Source organism: Pteropus medius, unplaced genomic scaffold (genome assembly GCF_902729225.1).
Source record: "Pteropus medius unplaced genomic scaffold, Ma_sr-lr_union100, whole genome shotgun sequence".
NCBI lineage: Eukaryota > Metazoa > Chordata > Mammalia > Chiroptera > Pteropodidae > Pteropus > Pteropus medius.
Genome location: NW_024347791.1, coordinates 6,921,030 through 6,945,579, shown reverse-complemented (window position 1 = coordinate 6,945,579; position 24,550 = coordinate 6,921,030). Strand labels below are relative to the sequence as shown.

The following is a 24,550-nucleotide window of genomic DNA, read 5'->3' as shown; positions in this document are numbered from 1 at the left end:
GGATTAATAAAAGAATCATATCGTCCTAATGATGTTAAGGTGAGGGCGATGGGACAGATTTTGTGTTTTAACTTTGGGTCAACCAGATAGAAAAGGAGGACACAGTTATTCACCTTGATACATGTCTTTATTGTGGAGTAAAACTTTATCACTTTTATAGATTGAACAAATAGAAGAAGGGACACCAGGCCGTCTCAGGGTGGTAGCTAAGTCCACCAATAGTGACGCAGTCATCAAAGAAGAGTATAATACGGTAAGGAATGGACCCAGGTCAGTGATTCATTAGAAAGCAAATTATGTGCTTATTGGGTATTTGCTGCATGCTTAAAATCTATGTTTCTAAGACCCTTGGTTCTATTCCTATTCTAAAACATTTTTATTACTTGTGATAATTGTAATTTGTTTTGGTACAGGGGTGGCTTCAAATTTTCTCCACCATAACTTAAAATATCGTTTGGCAAATGGCTGTAACAAGGCATCAGCATTTTTAAATGAACTCAAATTTCTCTGTCTCATGTTCTGTTCTGTCATTCCCCTCTACCACTTTTAATATTTGTAATAACTGGATTCAGTCCTAGGCTATGCTATCTTGGTCTTTAAAATTGTCTAGGTTTATTAAGGAATTGTTAACTCCCTTTTCCTTAGCAAGAAATGGATAAGGATTTCTGTATCATGTCCAAAGGTTTTTTTTTTTTTAGGATTGTAATTTGTTTAAACTCTTGTATTATTTTCTTAATGAACTATTTCTTTCCAAGTCTGGGTGAATGAGATTGGCTTAATAAGCAGAGAAAAATAGGAATAAATATCGTATGCAAAGCCTTTTTGTTAATAGTCACAATATATTAATAATTTTTCAGGTATTGCTGGCAATAGGAAGAGATGCTTGCACAAGAAAAATTGGCTTAGAAACCGTGGGAGTAAAGATAAATGAAAAGTAAGGAAAAAAATCTTTATTATATCTCATTGAATACTTTTTCAGGTATTTATAATATTAATATTGGAGTTCTATATTTTTAAAGTTAATTTTTACCATTGTTGAGGAATTCCCTTTTTAAGCTCAGAAAATGTCTTCTTTCAGTGTCACTCAAAATATTTCATGTTTATTTTTTTTTTTCTTTTCAAAATCTAAATGAGAGATATACTGGCTTGTTTCTTTATATGTATACAGAAAAAGATCCAACCTTCCCCACCCCTCTCAGTCAATTGCAGATATGTCCTTTAGCTTCATTAAAATATGTAGGTTTGAGCCATGTTTAAAGATAAACAAGTTTTAGGATCACTAGAGTGGTCACTACATTTCTAGTGACAGCTGCCAAATATGAAAACTTTTATTTCTTCAAGGATTTTAAAAGTTAAAATCCTTTAGACTGTACCCCTGCACCGGGGAGCTGAGACTCTGGTATCCGCTTATAGGGGTGTCATGGTCTATTTCCCAATATCGCCTTTCTTACATGCAAGTAAAAAAAAAAGTGCTTTGAGTGGCAAGCTCCTATTCTTGGGAGTAATGGCGAGCTACTGTTCTTTGTAGGAATCACATTTCTTCAGAAGAGCTTTTTAATCCTATTAGAAGGATTTTTTTCATTCGTTTTTTCTATAACCTACTAGTTAGTTTCCAATTGGATCCAAGGTTCAGATTTCGTATAGTGTTAGCAGCTAACATTTATTCCGTGCTTCCTGCGAGCCATGGACTATTGTGCTGAATGTTTTTTATGCAGTCTCATTCAGTCCTCACAGCCCCTCAAGGTAGATGATGGTGTTCTTTTTCTTCTTACTAGTATTTTCATTATTATTCCTATTTACAGAGGGAAAATGAGGCTTAGAGATGGTAAATAGCTCTCCCAAGATCCCAGAGGTAGTAACTAACAGACCTGGTTATCGTAATTTAGAGTTCTTATTCTTAACCACTATGTTCTAGTTTCCCATTCCAGGGTTGTAGTTTCCTTATTCCTGTAATTTTTAAAATAGCCACCAGAATTGTCTGTAAGCCCTTATTTCCTCTGAGTTGTTTTGTTTTGGTCATATATTAGTACATTGTCCTCAGCTAGAGTCACAATTTGGGCTTCTTTGGGAGAAAGGGAATTTTGTTCTACTTAATAGTGGTAATTAATGATGATTTTTACCTGAATAAATTTGCAGGACTGGAAAAATACCTGTCACGGATGAAGAACAGACCAATGTGCCTTACATCTACGCCATTGGCGATATTCTGGAGGGGAAGCTGGAGCTCACCCCAGTAGCGATCCAGGCAGGAAGGTTGCTGGCTCAGAGGCTTTATGCCGGCTCCACTGTCAAGGTGAGTGTCATAGCTGTCACCCACTGAGATACTGTTTTTAATAATAATCCCAGTTTTCTATTTAGAGATAGTTGGGAAGTTTTCCAGGTCTTGAATAATTGAGTTATTTTGATGATGGCATCCTAGATGCGCTGTATTAGCTGTGTTCTGAACAAGACATTATTAAGACTACTAGACCTTTGTGACTTTCTTATGAAAATTGTCTCTCTTGGAATCACACTCAATAAAATGAGCTTGATTAATCAAGTTTCAGTACTATTATGTTTTATGTACTCATAATAGTTGTATTTTATATCAATTTCACTATTACCAAAATAAGTAGTCTTTTTATGGCACCTATTTAGGCTATATGGGATTTGGTGATCTAGACAATAATGTCGATGTGTAGAGCTCCTTAAACCAACATTCAGACTTTCTTCCCCCATCCTTCCTGAAAATATCTTTCTCTCTTGGCGTGTTGAATGTGTTGTATTAATGTTTTAAAGTGTTTTTTAAAAGTCAGTGTAGGAAATGGAAACTCTTAGGTATGTTTCATGGGACTAGATGGCAAGAAAAGAATCAATATGCTCTATTTTTTAGGACTTTTTTTTTTTTCTCAAGAGAAGTTTTAGGTTCACAGTAAAATTGAGAGGAAGGTACAGAGATTGGAGATTCCCCATGTATCGCTTGCCTCCACACATGCAGAGTCTTCCCTGTTATCAACGTTCCCTCCCTAAGTATTTTTTTAAAGGATTCTGGAAATACAGATTATAAAGAATTTTTAGTCACTACCCATTTTCTTTGTGCATAAATTATCATGGGGTGAATTAGGTTATTTAGACTAAGGAAAACCGTTTTCAAAGAATGCTGGTGGTAAAATTTGTAACAAGCATTTCGAATGTACCTGGGGTTCGTTCGAATTGTAGCATGATAAAGTCTTATATTTTGAAATTAACAGGATTGAGGGTAAAAAGGGTTTTGAATCTCAGATTGTCCGATCATCCAGGGAATAGCAGTTGGTTGGTTCATATTACTATTTGGAGTAAATTTACTGCCTTGAGCGAGTTAGATCTTGTGTTCATTGTTGGAGTTGTTTAGTATCTGGTAAACCAAGAAAAAGTATCTAGAAATATAGCTTGAGATGCATTTAACCTGCAATCTTTGTGGTTTCCTAAAATGGAAGAGATACTATTATATAGCAATAATAACTAAAGGGCACACGTGGAAAAATGTGCTCCTAAATAAATTTGAAATAATTGTAGCACAAAATTCCTAAAAAAATTTTAATGGGTTTGCCCACCTACTTTGGACATATCTTTCCATGTGTGGGTATAGTACTATACTCTAGCATCTTTCAGGTAGAGCAAATTCTTTCTTAAGTGCCTGAAGCTTTTATCAGCAACAGAATTTAATGTAAATAGAAGGACTCTTTTAGTTTAGTTTTGTTTTGTTTTTTCCTTTATTTTTAGTGTAATATGACAGGTGCTTTATTGAACAGGAAAATAAAAAGGTGCCGCTCAAGTTCCTGGGTTTGAAACCTCACTGGTCTGTCCTTCAATGTAGTAAATAAAGCTGAAATGCCAGTAGATGGCTAAGTTAATTGTCATTGGGGGAATTGCACAAGTTTCTTTTAAAGCAACTGCATAATCCCTTTAATTTTGTCCAACGTACATTAATGAGAACGTTCTCATCTATCTAAGAAGGCGAGAGAATCCACACCTGTCTTACATAGGAGCAGCTCTCTGTGGAAAAATTCAGCTTAATGTAAACACCTGGCTAAGTTAATATCTGTTACGAGATTATAGGAGAACCACATTAAATCATGAGTATTTGTGCCTTCTTCCAAAAAAAAAAAAAAATTTAGTATCATATAGTCTTTGTTGCCAGAGAAAAGGAGACAAAGACCAGGTACATGCCAGTGCTTCTGAGGTGCCTGGTTCTGTGCTAAGTGCTTTGTAAACATTATCTCATTCAGCCTTATGATAGCTGTGGGGACTGATGACATACTACAGGAAAATTAGGTAACCGTTCAAGGTCATAATGCTAGTAGGCAGCCAAGGCATAAAGCAAGTCCAGATCTGATTGTAGGCACTGCTCTTAACCATGACAGTTTATTGCTTATAAAAGAATAGGTGATGAGAATAGATCTCTCCAAACTTTAAAAGAATCCACCAATTTGCAAATGCCTCTATAACTTAAAATTTTCCTAAATAAAATGAAGTGGAAAATACAGTGGGAAAATTTTAATGAAACTTTTGAACACTTAATAATGACTAAAGACATTTTCAAAGTTGCTAAAAATATTTACCACTTAATAAACTAAATATTCCATTATTTTGGGAACATGAAGGAATGAAAAAAAAGTTTTTATCACTTCAAAAACTGATAGAGAACAGACCATAAAGCTAAGTCAGCGTGTAGATGATGGATATTCCACTAAGCTCTTTAAAAAGCTAAATGATAAGACACACGGATCAGCTTTAAAGCACAGGCAGTGTGATGGCCACTTCAGCAGAATGACCAGTTGTCATCTGTTGGATCTTTTTAGAATTGCTCTCAAACGCTCGAAATACTTGTATTTTTACCAGTAGTAAACATTAGCATCTTTATTATTACTTAGAGTGGTACTTTATAGGTTAACCTAATTTTATGGTAAATATAAACTATTTTATGTGGAAACTATAGAGAACCACGGAACATAGATCTTCAACCTCTGAGTGTGTTGTATTCTAAAAGTTCATCAAGTTGATTGTTGTGAAAACAGCAAAGTGTTCTCTACAAATAAAAGTATTTAAAACAAGTATTGCATTTCCCGGACTAAGCCATGATAGTCCCTTTAAGTCCATTGGAAACTGAGTTTTGGGACCCAGGACAAACACCTTTTATGAAGATCTATATTTCCATCAAATGTACTGTGTTTTTTTTTTTGTCTGAAGAACTTCCTTAAACAGTTATCGATTGCATGTCCGCTCATGGTGATTTCCTTGGCTTTTGTTTTTCTTTAAAAAAAGTTTACTTTTCCTTCATGTTTTTGGAAGATATTTCTGCTGAATATGGAGTTCTAGATTTACAGTGTTTCTTTAAATATTTTAATTTGCCCATTACCTTGTGGTTACATAGATTCTAAAGAAAAGTATGCTATCATTTTTCTCTTTGTTCCTCTTAAGATTTTCTTACTGTTTTTTAGCAATTTGATGATTGCGTGCCTTGACGTGCTTTTCTTTATAATCTACTCATCCAAGGTTCTTAGGTTTATCTGTTTATAATTTTTATCAAAAATTTCAGCCATTCAATTATTTTTTTTGTCTTCTCCTCCTTTTTATCTCCCTCAGCCTCCAGGGAATGAATGTTGAGTCACTCAGTATTATCCCGTGGGTCTCAGATGAGTTTTTCACTCCTGTTTCTGTATTTCATTTTCTTGGAGAACCTACTGTGATGTTTTCAAGTTCATGGATCTCTTCTTCTGCACTGTGTTAGGCTGTTAATCTTACCACTCTGTGTAGTTTGTGCTTCAAATAGTTTTTTTTAATCTCTAAGTTTTATTTAAAATAAATTTCCTTTTCTACCTTCTCAAATATACAAAGCATTTATAATAGCTCCTTTAATGTCCTCAGCTAAGTTCATCATCTCTTTTCAGTGTCTCTGTTGGTCGATTTTTCTGTTGGTATTGGTTCACATGTTCCTTCTTTGCACATCTGGATGCTTCATATGGGTGCGAATATTGTACACATTACATTGTTCAATACTGGGTTTTGTTGAGTGCCTTTATACATACAGGGTTGGACTTTGTCCTGGCAGCCCATTAAGTTACATAGAATTAGTTTTATCCTTTATAACTTGCTTTTAAGCTTTCTTAGGGTCTGTCAACAGCAACCTTTCACCTAGGGCAGAGTTAGTTTCACTACTCAATTGATGCCCTTTAGAGGATGCCACCCTGTTCCTTGTACATGATGAATTCTACTCTGGCTGCAGGAACAGGAACTGTTTTCAGTCCTGTAAGAGCCCTGGTCATTTTGGGGCCTCCTGCTTTCCAGCGGCTCTTTCCTCACCCTTGAGTCCTCTCCTCTGGCTCATTATAGATCCGTACTCAGCCTAAACCTCAGGAGATCTCTGCAGATCTCAAGAGTTCTCTCTGTGCAGCTCCACCCTCTTCGGGGTTCTGCCCGGTAGCTGTTGTTTAATGTCTAAAAAGTGTTGTTTCATATTTGTCTGGTTTGCTAGTTGTTTAAAGCAGGAAGGTCCCTAATACACCATCATGGCTGTACATGGATGTCTACCTTTGCTTTTAAATCAGAATTCCAAAGGTTTATGTTCTTCTTAGAGGAAAAGGATTCTATTTATTGTTTCTAGAGGGAGGTACATTTTAAAGATTTCATCTTACGGTTTTAGAGAGCGAGAATTCAATTTCTCATGTTCTCGATGCAGAAAGGCTCACTTCTGTGTACAAATGCGACTGGGAAGGTTTTTACCAAATAGCATTTACAAACATATTTCGCATTTACATAATAATGTTTTTTACAGTTCACATCGGCGTAATAAAGGCTCTGAGAAATCCGATAGCTGAGAAACCTATTTATTTGCTTAATACAGCATTTTACAACTTCTTTGACTTCGGAACCCTTTTGTCATCTATGCCTATTAACAAAAAAGATGCTTTGGAAATACTGTCATAACCATTAGCTTTTTGTTTCTGTGGTTTTCATTACATTTTTATTTCTCTTTAATGCCCGCATGACATTACTCTGAGAGTACGTATTATAGAACCACTTCCTTATTTGCATTCTAAAGCTGCTCCAGTATTGTCACTGTCGATGTCTCCTGCAGCACTGCTCAGTCACTGTATGTGGCTTTTTCTGTAGATTGTTATAGATTTCTAAGAGTGGAGTTATTGGACCGAAAGGTATAAACTATTTTTATGACTCTTAATGTGTATTACCTAATTCATTTTCCAAAGAAGTCTATTAGTTTCTGTCACCGATAACGAGACCGTCAACATTGGGTACACTGATATCGTTTTCTTGGCTGCTTTATTAAAAGGAGAAGAAAAGTATGTCCTTGTCATTAACAGCAGTTGGTAGGTGGATGGAGAAGCCACGTGAATCGTTTATTCGTGACTGGTCTTGCCAGACTTTAAACCTCCGCTAAAGCTTCGTCATATCAGTTAATGTTTCTCAGCATTGCAGGTTTATATCTGGGATTGTACCTTCCTGTACTTTTTGTAGAAATTTATTAGTCTGCTTTCGTCCCCTAATTTTGAACCTTTCTGAAGTATACGCTGTTTTGAGCTATTATTTCTCCTATCATAATTCTTCTCCATTTTGAAACAGTGTGACTATGAAAATGTTCCAACAACTGTGTTTACTCCTTTGGAATATGGTGCCTGTGGCCTTTCTGAAGAGAAAGCTGTGGAGAAATTTGGGGAAGAAAATGTTGAGGTAAGTTCTACTCTTTACTCCTATATCGTTACTCCCCACCCCACCCCAAATTTACAATAATTTGAAGCATACGGAAAAGTTGAAAATCGTACAAAGAACTTCCTTGTACTCATAATCCAGAATCGTGTATTATTAACATTTTGCCCGTCTGTTTTATACTTTTCATATTTCCATTTGAGAGTAAGTTGAATGCCTCTTTACTCCTAAATACTTTAGTGTGTATTTTCTGTGATCAAGGACCTTTTCTTACATAAGCACGGGATAGTTATCATCTTTAGGAAACTTAATGTTGATAGAATACTTTTATCTGACCTACCTTCTATTTTTCAGTTTTGTCAGTTGACCCACTAATAACTTCTACTTTTTAAAGCCACTTTTACTGGTTTATCTTTATTATTTAAAAAGTATTGTTGGAAATATGAAAAATACAGGGAAATACAAAGAAGAAAATTAACTATATTTCTGCTGTTCTGTTAGTATTTTTCTCCTACCGTTGTATTCTGATATATATTAACTTTGCCACTCATCTTTTATTATATATAGTCAAAGAAAATACACATGAAATATGCTATTTTCATGTACACAAATAAGGGTACACAAAAAGACTTGTTTAAAATCATTTGAGAAAAAGTCTTTAGTAAAACCTTCTAAAAGACCAGATTTTGTGAATCAGAGTAAATTTTATGATAAGAGTCTATTTTAACTCTCTTAGCAATCTTTTTCTTTATAACATGCATTAGTAGTAGCATGTAAGATCTTGATTTATTTGTAAACATTATTAACATTCTTTTTGGATTTTAAAAACGTATATCTTCATTATAAGGAGTTTGAAAAATGAGAAAACTAAAAGGAAATTTTAATTCATGAAGAGATAACTGCTATTAATATTTTGGTATATTCTAGTTTCTTAAGTATTTATAAGTGTTTATATATTGTGTGTAATTTTGTGTAGCTATAGATGTCTTACATTTTTTAAAATGTGTGATTAAGTTACATTCTATTTTCTATCCTACTTTATAATTAATATTAGGTCCACGAGCATTTCCCCCTTAAAATACTATTTTTTAAATGACTTGTAACATTTTTTTTTAGGGATGCTATACAATAATTTTTTATTCCATTCTTTTGTTAGATAGTTCACAGTTTTTCACAATTATTACTAGAGTGATGAACCTCTTCATTATTCATTGTCTGTTTCTCTGATTATTTTCTGAGAACGGAGTTCTATCAAAGGTATTAAAATATCTCATATTTCTTGATAGACAATCTTTGGATTTTGTTTTATTAGAATTTGCATTTTTTATTATAAGAGTAATGGATTTGAATTTGAGTTGAAGAAATTTTGAAAAATATAAAGGAAATGGGAAGCAATTACTCAGAATTATACCTGTAACATAGCAATTGAGGTTAATTTCTTTAATCATCTGTTCTCTGTGTGATTATTGTGATTCTATGATACTGTACATTCAGTTTTGTAACACATTTTAAAAAGTGCACATCATTTTATAATATAAAAGGCACTTATTATAATTTCTACATAATCAGTATATGTTTAAAAGGTAGCCAACCGTATGTGTTTTGAATTGAGGCTCACAGTGTGAGGAGAAAATAAATCTCTGTTGTCATCCAGGACTTAAGTTTTTGAAACTTCAATAAGGAAGTCTGTGTGTCCTTCCATTTGCCCATCTTCCCTCCCTCCTTTTTTCTTTCCTTTAATACTTTTGGTGAAAAATGCCAAAGGAGGAGATGTCTTTGGAAGCATAAGCAAAAGAACTAGGTAATGGCTATAATTGTTCCTGGCACCTTGTTTCTTGCTCAAGGTTGTCATTCCAGTAAGGTAACAAGAGAGTTTGGGGTTTCTTTTCCCTTCCCCCCCGCCCCCCCACACACTTTTAAGGCAAGGCAGCAAGTAATTCTGTGGCTTCTTTCTCTCGTTTGCTTGCTTTGTTGTTATTACTTAAGGTTTACTCTTTTGAGGTTGAGATGTAATTAAAGGATGAGCTTCTAGCAAAAACGGTCTGACCACAAGGAGTTTAAAGTCATTTACTTTCCAACCAGATTCCTATTTAGTCCATAAATTTTATTATTTAATGAAAGTCTAACTACTGAAGTTGTCTTCATACCACAGCTAGTGTTTGACAAACAAATATCCTAAGATGATGGATCTAATTGTGCTTATATCTCCTTAGGTTTACCATAGTTACTTTTGGCCGTTGGAATGGACAATTCCATCAAGAGATAACAACAAATGCTACGCAAAAATAGTCTGTAATATCAAAGACAATGTAAGTGTAATTCCCATTTAATCCTTTCAACTAATTTCATTTTGTTTTTAATATGTAACTATTTTGATCATGTGACACACACTGCATTCCTTTACTTTTCTGCCTGTTGGTCTCCCCAGCTACGCAGACATTTTCCAAGGGCAAAGACCGTGGTGACACGGCTTGATGTCCCCTCAGCTTCACTGGCACAGAGCCCTACACGTAGTAGGCAGGTAGTCAGAACTTGCTGAATAAAAGAACCAGAGAGACGACTTGAGAACTGTTTGTGTTTGTGCATATGAAAGGGAACCGATTAAGTCATCGATTATCTGAAAATAATGGCAAAATGAAAAAGAGCAGGAGTAGTGCAAGTTCATATCCTAAGCAGCTGGCACAGATGAGAAAGCCGTGATGGGAAGAGCTCTTAATTGGGTTCTGATTTAAGGCTTCTTTGCTTGCTGCTACATGTAGCAGTTGGAAGTGAAGGCCTATGGGCAAATGCCCGGACCTCGCACAACTTGTTTCCATACTTACAGAGTGATTGAATAAACCATTGGTTTTCAAATGTTTCCACCTACTGCCCCATTTTGTGTTGTAACCCAGGTCACATGTATGTCTGCACACATACTCTGTAAGTGGTGTGAATTAAATCTTATGAGAACTGGAATTTTTAACTTAGCTGGGATCTTATTTTAAGAGAAAAATGTTCTTAGTAAAAATAAATGATGCTATAAGAATCCACATGTTATATACAAGCTTAATAAACTCATAATTTTCCTAACTAAGGATTTTAACATTAAGCTGTATGTACTGTTTAGAAATTACTGCTCTAGATAACACAGTCGCAAATTGTTTTTTGCAGAACCGAGGGTTTTAGGAAAACCTGGATCTTCTGCAAAATAGGTCATCATAGATATATTTAATAAATGAATATATTAGGATAACCCATAATGAGCTATCCAGAGTTGACATGAAGAACAATTTTACATAGTTTTTTTCTTTTTAGATGTAAGTTTTATTAAAAGTTTGTTTGTGTGCATATACATTAGTAGGAAGTTAAGTACTTGTGCCAGGCACTTACTAGTTAATGACAGAGCTGGAACTCAATCCCAGGCAGTGTAGATTCTATGCTATTAACCGTTATCCTTTGCCTGTGTCTTTTGTATTCCTTCTTGATCCTGTACCCCTCACTCCTTCCCTACCCCAGAAGCAACACTGTTTTGAGATTGGAGTGTGTCACCAGTTTATATTTTTGTATGTTTGCCACCTACGGTGTATCCATAAACATTATTCATTGTGGTTTAAGTTGAGTGGTGTCCTCAGCTAAACAGAAGGTTGCAACTTTTTTTAACCTCATTTTTTCGAGATCTATCCATATTATTACATGTACATCTAGTATATTTTAAGACCTAGTATATTTTGTGCTTTACTTATCCATATACTCAACCTGCGATTGTCAAGATGAATAATGTAAGTCGAACGTGGAAAATATTACATTACTTTGGCAACAGAATGACCTCCTTTCTGGTTGGTTTCCACGGAGTGTTGAATCTTAGATAAGGCTCTGCACCTTACAGCAGTAGCTGCTGCATCTCTCAGGAGAAGGTTGGGCGTTGGTCTAGATAGCCAGCTCAGTCACAGTTGGCGCTGGAAGTCTGAACAGTAGAATGCATCAGATCAGAGATTCACCCGAGTTTGGGATTTAGAATTGATCCAAAATAATTCCCACACTGGTATTTCAGAGTTGCCAAACATTTTCCTGTTGCTTTCAAAAATGTTTTCAGGTTGCAAGGGTCTTAAGTCTAATTGTGCTATCTATCCTTAAAACCTTAGTTAAAATGATTTTTTTAATATCTTAGGAACGTGTCGTGGGCTTCCATGTACTGGGTCCAAATGCCGGAGAAGTCACACAGGGCTTTGCAGCCGCGCTCAAGTGTGGCCTGACCAAAAAGCAGCTGGACAGCACCATCGGAATCCACCCCGTCTGTGCAGAGGTGGGTCACTTGCACTTCCTTAGCTCTCTTTAAAAGTGCACAACATCGTCTGGCTTACAAGCGGCAGATCTAGGACTCTGAAGCTAGTGTTCTTTCTGCTGTACTTGAGCTACTTCTCTACCTCTTTACAGCTCTTTAGTGACCGAGAATACCTCAAAGGAAGGCGTTGTCTCTAGAACGCACATTTTCTTTTTGGAATTGTTTTTCATTCCTGGTAGTACTGTCGGGGCTATTAAATGGTAAAAACGATGAGAGTAATTTATAGAGATGTGGCTTAAATCTTTTTATCATTTCTCCTATATTTTCTTAGTAGTTAGTTAATAATGACATTCATACCCAGAAAGAGCTTCAGTACGAGTTATCTCAGAACCACCTTGAGGTTACATGATATGTCTGCCTCTTAGCTTTTAGTATCAAGAAGGAGACTTGAAAATGATGCTTTTAAAAGATCAAGCAAATGACAGTAGAATTGGAAATTGACCACTCCGGGCCTCTGGGTGTCAGTGTTTCTTCATGTTTGTCCGTGGTTATCCAGGAGTTGAATATCGTGATGCTTACTATTAAGTATTGATTGTAAACTCAAAATGTGTCTGTGTTGGAAAACATGGTGAAGGTTGGGAAGAGGCATCTCATAGGATTCCAGCTTAAGTATGGAGTTAAAAATTGCAATTGTTATCTGGCCACCATAGTCACCATGGTTTCCACGGTGTACATTGTGCTTGTAAACACACACACACACATACATACATAGATGCACACATGTGTGTGGACACTCTGCCAGGTTTCATTCAGCATCTTGCTAACTGGTTGGTTTCTGTTCTTGATTGTCTTTGCACAACTGAACTCTGCTGAGTGTGAAATTTCAGTTTTAAGGCCTGGAAGAATATTTTAGTTTCCTTTTGCTTTGCTGTTTCTGCAGTTAGGGGTAGCATCCTCCTCTAAATTAATATGCACCTGGCTGGGATGATAGCATAAAATATTAACGTGTTCAGTGATGAGGGCATTAATTTCTAGAAAAGTGCTGTCTGGTGAACTAAAACTAAGCTTCAAAAATATAACAAAAATTCAAAAGAGTCTAGATTAATGCTCTTAAAGAATGTGCAATTTATCTTTTATTCAGTGTAATGTCTCAAACTATTACTGTCTGCCTAGGGAAGGAGCCAGTTAACTTTTTTTCCCCCTTAAAACACTTTTAGTTGAGTGTGTTAGTTTCCTAGGGCTGCTGTAACAAGGTATCACAAACTGTACAAACTGGGTGGCTTAAAACATCAAGTATATCTCTCGTAGCTCTGGAGGCTAGCAGTCTGAAAACAAGGTGTCCACAGGGCCATGCTCCCCCAGATGCTCTAGAGAAGAATCCTTCCTTGCCTCTGATAGCTTCGTGGTTGCTGGCAATCCTTGTGTGCCATTACTAGAGATGCACCACTCTAATTTCTGCCTCTGGTTCACATGGCCTTATCTCATGTGTGCCTGTATCCAAGTTTCTCTCATTATAAGGACTTTGGTCACTGGATTAGGTCCCACTCGTGGTTACATCCATCGTGGTTACATCTGCAAAGACCCTATTTCCAGATGCGGTCACGGCCACAGGTACTGGGGCTTAGGACTCCTTCAGCATAACTGTCTGGGGGACTTAATTCAACCCACAACAGTGAGTATATTTTAAAATGTTGATGCCAGTGCAAGATGCTTAGAAGCTACCAGTCATCTCCAATATGAATGATAAGATAACTTCTCAATTTACATATCTGTGCCTAATTTTTTAATCTGAACTCAGCTGTCATGGGCTGGTTAGAAGACTGCCGTGGGCTCGACTCCTGCCGCCCCACTCGAAGGTGTCGTGTTGTGACCCCGGCAGTGGTGAGCCAGGCAGCCTCTGGCAGGGTGACTGCCAGCTGGGCAGAGGGATGCGGTGAAGAGGCAGGGTGTCTTCCTGAAGCCTCTGCCTCCAGGGTGGCCAGCCAAAGGCTTGTTCTCCTTGGTGTACCTGGCACATGTGGGAACCTTTTTTTAAACACTAGCCCTGTGCGTCACCATCTGTTGGTTCTCTTATGACTTTGAAGCTCAGAAGCTAACGCTCCACCTTTTTCATAGGGCTTTTTTTTTTTTTGGCCTTTTTCTTTCCAAGCTGTTAGCTGATCAATGAGATAAAAAGTCGGCTGCTCCGTCACTGTATGAGCACACTCGTTGTGCAGTTACCTACGTAGCACTATGCCGGGCTCTCGTTTAGGAGCAGAGAGGCAGATGACTGAAGTGACAATTACAGTTCAGTGTGACGAGTTCTAGGATCGGGGTAAATAGTATAAAGGGCTGTTTGGAGTAGGGATTTCGGGCAGGGTGGTTAAGGAGGGAGTTCTTGCCTCAGACTAGAAGAATGTTGGTGTTAGCCAGTGAGAAGGAACACCAGATAAAAGCCCCCTGTGGCAGAGAGTATGGCTAAAAGAGAGCTAAAAGACTCTCAATACTGCTGTAGCTTGAAGAGCTTTAAGGGAGGTTTAAAAAAATATGTTTACACACGCACACATGCAGGAGAAGTTAAGTGGAAGGCCATGGCCTTGCAAACCAAGGTGCAGGTATTTTCACTTTGTCTGGGGGCATTGGGATTCAGCATGGAAAGTGGCCTGGAGGAGGCACGTCTAGCCGCGGGGGAGGAGGAATTGGTAGCTGGCACTGTGGTGGTGGCAGTGGGAATTGAGAGCCATTGAGACATTGAGATAGGAAGCAGAGTTGACAGTACAGGCCAGCTGATTGGAAATGGGAAGAGGGGGTTACTGAGAATGGTTGCCGTCTGCGCTCTGCTCTTGTGCGAGTTACCTTGTTTAGTCCCGGGAGAACTCCGTGAGGTCGGTGGCAGTGGTGTCTCCACCTGACACATGAGGACGGAGGGGTCGAGCACAGTTACCCAGCTCGGAAGTGGTAGAGCCAGGATTCCAACCCCCGCAGTCTGGCGTTCAAGGCACCGCGCTGTACGATGGTGCTCCGTTGGCACAGACCTTCCAGTGATGTTTGATGTAGAATTTCAAAAATGGAAATGATTTATTGGTGGCGACATGAGCGTGGTGGAGACACACAGACCTGGGTTGTGATCTCTCAGCAGATTCTTCTCACCGAACCTGGCTGTGTCACCCAGCTTTTCAGAAGCATAGTTTATTTATACACTAAATAAAATACAGATAATGTCTAACTCCTAGGGGTGATGAGCAGAGCTATGTGGAAAGCACCTTGGAGAGTTTCTGGCGTTTAGTAGACACTCAGTGACTTCGTCTGTTAGCTGGTTTTCTCCAGAGTATTTTGTTACAGATGATGTGGCTTCACTGAAAGGTCATCATTATAGTGTTTTTAAGGAGATTAGGTGATGAGGAAGGATGTATAAAAAACCCCGGTCATGAACTACTTAGAACCTGGATTTTGAAAAACCAAAGGCTTCTGACCCCTGACTGCGTTTATCTTTTTTAAAGTTGATCAAGGGAAGGTGAAGTTTGATTGGAAGGGGATTTTTAGCAACTCTGCGGGGTTCTGACTTGGACAGTAATTGGATTTGCTATTGGACCTACTGTTTTTTTCATGGCTAGCTATATACTGTACAAGGGTGCTGCTCAAAATGCTGACCACACCATTTGTCACTAGTCCACAGTGACATGGAAATGAAGAAGAAAGGTTTAGAAACTTTAAGAGTAATTTGACAATATCTGATATAATAAGATACTGGGTTTTATTTTTACATGGCTTTAAAAGTCCATTTTCCTAATACATTTTTGTTGGATTTCACAAATTCCAGTCCATTGGATGGATTAGAAATAAATAATTTAAAAACTGGCCCTGAGCACTGCTTTAAAAGTGTCTAGAACGAGCCACAGCTCCCGGCCAGCTGTGGGTGGTTGACGGAATGAAGCATCAAATGAAACATTCATACCATTTCGATAAAATAACCTGGGCAATTCAGCAACTTTTGGCTCTGAGGAGTGATTACTTAGAAAAATTGACAGATTCCTCAGTCGAGACTGCTTTTTGGAGCAGAATCATTCCAAAAGAGTTTCTTTCTGGAATTGCTCTCAGAGGAGGCGGAACTACTCTTGTTTTAACTGGAAGCCCCTTGGTGTTGATATGAGAGGGACTCTGGGGCCAGGAGCATCAGTGACTCATGAGTGTTATTATTCAGTATGGAGATAATTTACTCCGGACATCTGAGCAGCAGTTACTGAATGGGAAATGGATTGTACATCATTTGGAGTAGTAATTTCAACTAATCAAGTTTATTTGTAGGAGAAATATAATAGCTCAAGAGGAAAAAAAAAAAAAAAGAAAACTTAGAAAAGACCCCTATGAAATGTCTTAAAATGAATTTTAGTGCCAAACATCAAAAGTTTTGTTTTATTAGTCAACATAATCACAGTCTAGAGCGACGGGGTCTTGTGACTCTGGGATGTTTTGGGGCCAGATGTGAATACGAGGTGAATGCCTGTAGCAACGTTTGACCCTTTGTAAGTCTTCTTTGTGCTGGGATAGAAAAACGTGAAGGGGCAGCCTCTATGCTCATTTTTAAAAACTATGTTTTTATGAAAATTCTAAAGCAGCTATGTGCAAACGAAATTTTTATAAAAATTAACCCCATCAGTTTTTTCACATAGATTATTCAACAATGGCAGTATATTGGCTTCCTCCATCTTTTTAAGATAAGCGTGTTATCAGTATAAGAAAAATAGATAAGTGCTCTTTTTTTCCTGCTTTCATTTTTTGATGGGTTTTGTTTTTGATCCAAATCCCCTACATGTTCTATTTCTAAATTAATTCCTAGGAAGAAAATTTAAGGTGGCAAATTCACGCCAGAAATTTGTTTTAATGCATTCTCTGGCTCTTTATTTTTCTTCCTTTGTAAAAATTGAAAAGAGAGCGTGTATGGTGGCATTTTGAATTGCCCATGATATCATCGTCCTAACAGCTATTTTCATTATCGCGTATTGTCTTTCCATACTCATCCACAGTCACACATTTTTTAAACAAAGGAATTTTATTGCTTTTCAAAAAAGTCGTACTAGCTTACAGTGTCATCAGCATTGAATTTGAGTGCTAATGAAAGTGTTGCAAAATTCAGTGTAAATTTTTCTACAGTAAGTATAAAAAGGATAACTATTTCAAGGATTTTTTTTACATATCTTTGCTAGCAGGGATGAACCTCTTATAAGTGTTATTTTTTGGGATGTGAATTATTTATAGTTTCTTCTGGCTTAATATTTTAAATGTTTTCAGATACTGGCCATTATTATTTGGGTCTGAATTTTTTGAGGTGCTGATGATGTATCGGTATATAAGGAAGTAAAAAAGGCTTTGCCACTGCTTTAAGTCCAAAACAGACTGAGGGCTTTTCTCAATATTGTTCTTTCTTTACACAAAAGTATTTTCCCCTTTTATTCAGAAGTAGTTTTGATGCTGATTCCTGTTGCTTTGATCTGTGTAGGGCAAAGTGGCCTTGATTTTTTTGTGCCCTTTCCTTTTTTTATTACAAACCAGTTTCTCAGGAATCAAAAAGTCAGCTGACTAAAAATATTGTCTGGGTGCCTAGGCGTGCCGACAAGGATGTGGGCGCACACTGAGTCCACGCAAGACTCCGAAATAAGCCATGGCCCCCAATCTCAGTAAGATGCTTAACAGCTTGAGAAGCTTGGTCCGGTAGAGCAGGACAGATGGACTTTATAGACTCTCACCATAATGATTTGGATTGAAGTTTTAATTGTTTCTAAATTTAATTGATCGAACACAAAGCCTTTTTGTGTTTTCAGACCTGGGCAACATAGATGGACAGTTTGGGTGGTGTTTTTGTTTTGGTTTGTTTTGCTTATAAAAGGAAAGGCTTATTCCTTGCTGGTGCTTTACTGTCATCACGGATCAGCTGCAGTCAGCTTCCATGCCATCTTCACTCCAGGGCCAGGCTGATGGAGCAGCCTCTCCCTGGGGTAGAGAGGAAGGCTCACCTGGTGTTCACTGCCACACACGTGTCCTTGGCCAGAGCAGGCCTCTCCCCCCAAGTCTGCATCCCAACAGTCTGGAAACGTATAAAGCCTGGTCCGTACAGAAGGTTATCACGGGGGTGCGAAGCACTGTATGTTTCGGAAGCTAATGAATATCTCATAGTTGTTCAGTCGGAATTCTAAAGACCTGAACTAAGTGTTAGTGATAACAAAGAGAGATTCAATTTGACAGATAAGCAAAATATGTAACTTAATAATTGATTACCTGTCACAGTAATGAAGATAGAAGAATTAAGAATAAATACCAGGCGTGCGGCTTGGGCATCCAAGTAGTGATGATGCTGTCCACTGAGGGGAACCGGATTGAAGGATGATACAGGGGTCAGTGCTGGGCTTGTCAGGTTTAAGGTGTCTTCCAATATGTTTGTTAGGTCTTACTGGTGTTTGGCTCAGGAGAGACCCAATGACTGGAGAGTTGGCTAATTCATCTGCCTAAAAGGGACCGAGTGAGACCACTGTGAATGGACAGTATCTAAAGGGGAGAGAACTTACGATAGAACCCTGGGGCAGTGCGTTCCGGCCTGGTCACGTCCCACACACGGGGACAGTGGCAGTATTTGCACAGCACATTGAAGTGAGTACAGTAGGTGGCTGAGGCCTAGAGCCAGCCAGCCCAGGGGCTCTGGCCACCCCAAGGGCTCTGGCCACCCCAAGGGCTGGGGGCCATTGGGGTCTCAGGACACCTATGCCGTGGCTGAGGAATAGCCACAAAAGAAAGAAATGGGAAACAAGAAGAGGGAAGAATTGTTAACAGGTAGGTGAGCTCAACAGCAAGAAATGCTGCGGAGAGACTGGGAAATGGAAACTGCAAGGTGCCCTCTGGGTTTGGCAGTTAGAATTTCCGAGGAACCGCAGGGGAGGTGTGCGTGTGGAATGGCGGGGACGGAAGCCAGATTTCAGTGAAACGAGGAATAAAAATAGACCAGAAATACCAACAGCCTAAGATTTGGGCTGTAAAGAGGATGAGAGATGGTGTTAGAGGTGGTCGGTCATAGGATCGAGGGAGAATTTTTTCACGATAAATGCAACCTGAGAAAGAACCACTGGGAAAGCAAGGTTAAGAATACAAAGGGGCAGCGGCGAGTGATGCATTAAATAAGAACGCGAGGGGATGGGATTCAAAGCACAGCCTGGCGCGAGGGGAACATTTTGCCCTGAGTCATGAGGGAAGGAGGGTTTCATAAGAGCAGGCAGGCTGTGGCTGCCAAGTGCCATGCAGGTGACAGTGAGGCTGTTTCTCCTTTGTAGGGAAAGGTGTCATTCCCTAGTTACCATTTCCCTCAGCTGCAAGTATCTTGAACATTTTGGTAGTGTTGGTTGTTAGTGACAAAATCACTAGCTTTCGTTTGTCTGAAAATGTCTTTAGTTTGCTTTCTTCATGGAAGTACATTTTTGTTGACTGTAGAATTCTAGGTTGACAGGGTTTTTTTTTTTTTTTTTTTTTTTTCCTTTCAGCACTTTAAATCTTTTTTTTCCCCGCCTTTCAGTACCTGGGTTTTGTCATCCTTCTTTAAAGAAGATAGCATTTTCTTGTGTCGGACCGTTAACGTCTTCATGGCTCATTTGATGCTTTGGAGGCTAGTTTTAAGCTTCATTCAGGTGGTCTAGAGTAGCTTTTACTCTAGGCTGGTAATGCTTAGTGTGGCTTTCTGGGGTCTCCACTTTGCCTCGGTGAGGCCTCTGGACTCCCAACGCCAAATGGGCGCTGGTGGTTGTTGGGCTCACAGCTCTCTGGCTGTACTTTCTTCCCGGGCCTTGCAGGGTCCTGCCCAGTTTGGTATTCAGCCAGAGATGGGGACCTGCATGCAGACTTCTGGAGATCTTTCTCTGGGTAGCTTCCGCCTCTGGGGAATTCCTCCCCACAAATCCGAGCTGCCTCCGCCTGAATTCCTGGGTGTTTCCAGGAATTCACAGTGCATTGCCAACACTTGTGTTCCACGGGAAATTGTAACGTGGTTCACAGGCAACCTGCATTACAACGAATCACCTGGCATTCTCGCTGGAAACGAGATTCCTGGGCCCTTCCTAGGTCTGCCAAATTAAAGCCCGTATATCTTCTGTGTATTTAATCAGTACGTGACCAGGCTTCGTTCACTAAAGTTTGAGAACCGTTGTTTTTGTGTATAAGTGATCTTCATCAGTAGCAAGTAAAAGCTGCCTGCAGATGGTAAGACTCTTAAGTCTGCAAACACCAAACGTTTGCAAGGATGTGAAACAAGAACTTGTAGTCATGTCAGGTGAGAGGGTCAGTTGGTCAGGCACCTCGGAAATCCCATCACGTCAAAGTTGCACCTTCCCTCCAGCTCTAGCTCTGTGTGCGAGGAGACTATTGGAATGTCACAGAGCATGTTGGCAATAGCTTGGAAGGCCAGCCAAAGGAGCCTGGATATGTCATCGTAATAGATTCACTATTTGAATAATCGAGTATTGTAGTGTACAGCATATATAGTGTATTGTAGTAACTGAATACTATTCAGTGAAAAATGGAAGAATTAGAGCTATTTCTGTTCATACGGGTGACTCACAGAAATAGAGAATCGTGCCAAGAAGCAGGTAGCAGTAGAGTACGTACATCATCTTGCCACTTTCACGTAAAGGTTTTAAAAACCTGCAAAAGAAAGCAGGAAAAATGCCTAGGAATGGTGAGCACTGATGAGGGGGAGGTGGGGAGATGCCCGGGGAGGGGCTCACTTGGGGCTCTAACCGTGTTCATAAAGCTCCCTGAGCTGGGTGGGCACATGGGTGTTTGTAATAATACACTTATCCCTTTCTACGGATCCAAAATATTTCATGATGCGTTTCTTTTAGAGAATAGACAAGCAACTAGGGTGACTGATTTGTTTTCATCATCCTTATGCCAATAAATGTCATTAGATATAACCTCAGTTTTTTTTTTCTCTTTCACCTTGGTTTTGAAATGTTTTTTTTTCCCCATTTATCCTCTGGAGAAATTGAGGCTTTCCTTAGTCATATTACTTCTCTGTTTCATTCATTCATTTTAAGTAGTCGCTTAACTCGTTCTCAATCCGAATGGTGTGATCTGTACTACCCCCCGTGAGCTCATTGGCTTGGTGTCTGAGTATCTCGTGCTGTCTCCTCCTGCAGGTGTTCACGACCCTGTCAGTGACCAAGCGTTCTGGGGGAAGCATCCTGCAGACCGGCTGCTGAGGTTAAGTCCCAGTGTGGATGCTGCCGCCACGTTTTCCAGACACTACGGTGCCTCCTCGCCCGAATCCAAGGTGGAGCTTTCAGGAAGGTTCTCGGGCCTTGACACCCATGTGTCCTGTGCTCACACCACGCCAGGCCCCCTCGGATCTCGTGGGTAGGAGCTGGTGAGTGGAAGGCAGGCAGCATCACACTGGGGTCACCACAATGGACTTGAAACTGACCTTCGGCGGTGCATCGAAAGGATGCGTCCATGAAGTCACTGGCCGCAAGCCCAGGTGGTGGGCAGTGACGGAACAACTGTCGAAGCAGTTTCAGCGTGACTTTCCTTGTGTGGTTTTTCTTATTCTCATTGTCAAGCTTTCTAATGTTGATTATTTTTTTATTTTATTTTTTTCCAAAGTGTTAATGATACTAGAGATGAAAAATGTTAGCACTCGATTTTTGTCCAAAAGCAAGTCATGGCTCTAGTATGCAAATAAGGTGCCTTCTTGCTTGGAAGGCGTGATTTGGCTCACTTAGGGGTGAAGTGGCCTGTCCCCTGACAGACGGTGAACCACCCTGGGACTCGAATGTGCTGTGCTGCTCGACTGGCTTGTTTAGCAGTGTCTCCCCTACTCAGTTATATGTTCAAAACAAGTACAGTTATCATTGAGTCTGGCCAGATTTGCCCCCGTGTGCTACATCACTAATTATTATTTTTCTGTTTAGGAAAGGAAATGGCTACTTGGCCAGCCTATTTGAAGTAATATTCCACTGCATGGAACTTGGTAGCCTAATATAATTTACACCATTATTTATCATAGAAGCAGATGGACACCTGAAATGGGGAAATGTCTTTATTTAGATTATTGCGTGCAGGTCTAAGTGAAACATTCACTTTTCTAAAAAATTTTTTTTTTTTTTGGTAACATTAGCTTTAAGCTAAAAACAAAATATCACGGCTTTATTTTTCATGTGTGTTATGTATCTGTCCCTTTCTAAGAACTACATTTATAGGAAAATAGGTCTTTCCACACTTACGATTTAACTCTTTTGTGGTTATTGCTTGTTTTTAAGGAAGCCATTAATGTCATAAGTTATTATTATTATTGAATACAGGTGGATGTGAAGGATTTTTATTTAAAAACCAAATGGTTTTGATTTCTTCTGTTGAATGAATGACTGTGCCTGGTGGGCTTTTGGCAGAAGTGTTCACGCCTTGTTAGCATTCCAACTTGTATTATGATGAACAGGTATTAACTCTGCAGTTACAGATTTCTATGTAAATGTACTAAGGGTTATATTTTGGTCTTCTCACTGTAGAAGTTGGATTTTAACCATGTGCTATGGACACCAGGCCTCCCACCAACAGTTCTTGTAGCTCCAGTGGTTGGTTCAAAGTCCATTTCTCGGTCGCCTCAGGGAACTCCTGCATCGGCTGGCCTTCGGTCAGCAGAGCACCTCACCCTGTCCCCCAGGGCTCTGCCTCACGTCCTCATCTGGTTATATGACAAAAATGAGAAAAGGAAGAAAGGACAAGCAAATCGAGGCAGTTGACTGTTGAGTTTTATTTTTTTAATTTGTTTTGTCTCCAAGTCTGCCAGTCTCCGAAACCAGAACACTAGGCAGCATGAGATGATCGTGCCTAATCATGTTGTGGTTTCTCTCTGCTTAGTGGAACAGAGCCTTCTGCCCCCGCAAGAAGGACCATACTTTACGGACTTGTCTTGTTTAGGTTCTGTAATCGCCCAATGTATTGAAATTCCTATTAAGTTCCACGTGTTTTTGTTATAAATCTTTAGGGGAAAAAAAACACAATGTGAACCATTAAAAGGTATTGCTATCCACCCTGTGTGCCTTCTTACTGACTGGTGGTCTTGGGATTCTTTGTACAAGCTTTTGTGGTGAGGATCGTGAGAACTAGCTGCCAAGTGAGGGGCGGTGACGCTGGGCCCTCAGACCTGGTCAGCGTGCTGACGTTACATGTTAGCGACGTCGGCTCTTCAAAGTCCAGTTTTCAGCTTCTCCTGATTTAACCCGTCAGTCTTGGTCTTTAGGGTGGCAGAACCGCCCCACCCCACTCCAGCTCACTCTGGGTCCCAGCACTTTGTAAAGCCCATGGCCGCCTGTTGCTGTTATTGCTTGAAGAGGCAAGAAACAAAATCAGGGAATGCCCCTTATGTCCAAGACACAGTGGATACCAACTGAATAATCACTGTGATGGTTAAATTATGTGTCAACCTGACTGGATCATGGGATGCCCAGATATTTGGCTAAACATTATTTCAGGTGGGTTCGTGAAGGTGTTTCTGAGTGAAATTAGCATTTTGAATCAGTGGACTCAGTAAAGCGGTTTGCTCTCCCTGGTATGGATGGGCATCATCCATCCCACCGATGCCCTTAATAGAAAGAAGAGAATTTGGCTCTTCCTACCTGGTTGCCTGAGCTGAGACATCCATCTTCTGCCCTCGGCGCCCCCCGGTTCTCAGACCTTTGGACTCGGATTGAACGACACCACTGCTTTCCGAGGCTCCAGCCTGCAGACGGCATATCGTGGGATTCTCAGCCTTCGTACCTGCATTAATCAATTCTTACAATAAATCTTTTTCTTTATATGTATATATATGACTGAAACAAACACAGACCTTGCTCTGAAGGGGTGTGTGGTTAGGTGGGGTGGGTGAATGTACATAGTCACTCCTTCATTTCTTCAGTAAATACTATGTTCCAGGTACTATTCTAGGCCGGTGAGTTCAGCAATGAACAAGCATCAATAACCTTTTTCCTCAAGGGGTTTACGTTACAGTTGAAGGAAACAGGCAGAAATCATAAGTCGATTTATAGAATGCTAGATGGTGATAAGTACCCAGGTCATTATGAACCGGTGCTCTTGGGAGCCACTGAAGGACTCTGAGCAGAGGAGGGGACTGAATGGTCCCACTTAGAGTGTCAAGAGCACTCTGGTGGCTGGGCTGAGGGCAGCCGGAGGCTTTGGGCAGGATGAAGGCTACTGCAGTGGTCTGGGGGAGAAAGGATGATTTCTCGGTCCAAGATGGTAGCAGTAGATGGGATGAGTAAGTCCTATTCTGACAAGTCGAGAGTAGAGCCAATAGGATTTAGCATTGGATGGGAAGTGAGGTGGGAGAGAGAAGTCAAGGATGACCCCAGCATTTTAGGCTTCAACCACTGGAGGGGTTGAGGTTGGAGGTGCCATTTCACTGAGATGGGGAAACTGGGAGGAGGTGCTGGTTTGAAGGGAATATCAGAAGCTCGAGTTTTGGGTGCCAAGTCTGAGATGCCTGTTAGACATCTGAGCAGAAGTGCTGAGTAGGCAGTTGGACGCAGGAGTCTGGAGTTGCAGAAAGTTCAGGACAGAGTTAAATGTCAGAGCCAGAGAGTATCTAGAAAGAGG

General features: G+C 39.7%; 1 protein-coding gene across 4 annotated transcripts in view; it reads left to right on the top strand.

Moving 5' to 3' along the window:
* TXNRD1 (thioredoxin reductase 1) overlaps positions 1-22,985 on the top strand; it is a 57,750-nt gene extending 34,765 nt beyond the window's left edge. For all 4 annotated transcript variants that reach the window (XM_039877912.1, XM_039877910.1, XM_039877913.1 and 1 more), the window contains 7 exons: positions 161-253; positions 858-934; positions 2,137-2,293; positions 7,600-7,707; positions 9,897-9,992; positions 11,831-11,965; positions 21,097-22,985. In XM_039877912.1, the coding sequence (XP_039733846.1) occupies positions 161-253; positions 858-934; positions 2,137-2,293; positions 7,600-7,707; positions 9,897-9,992; positions 11,831-11,965; positions 21,097-21,159 (729 nt within the window). In that variant the 3' untranslated portion in view covers positions 21,160-22,985. The remainder of the gene's footprint in view (positions 1-160; positions 254-857; positions 935-2,136; positions 2,294-7,599; positions 7,708-9,896; positions 9,993-11,830; positions 11,966-21,096) is intronic.
* The last annotated feature ends 1,565 nt before the right edge of the window (positions 22,986-24,550 follow it).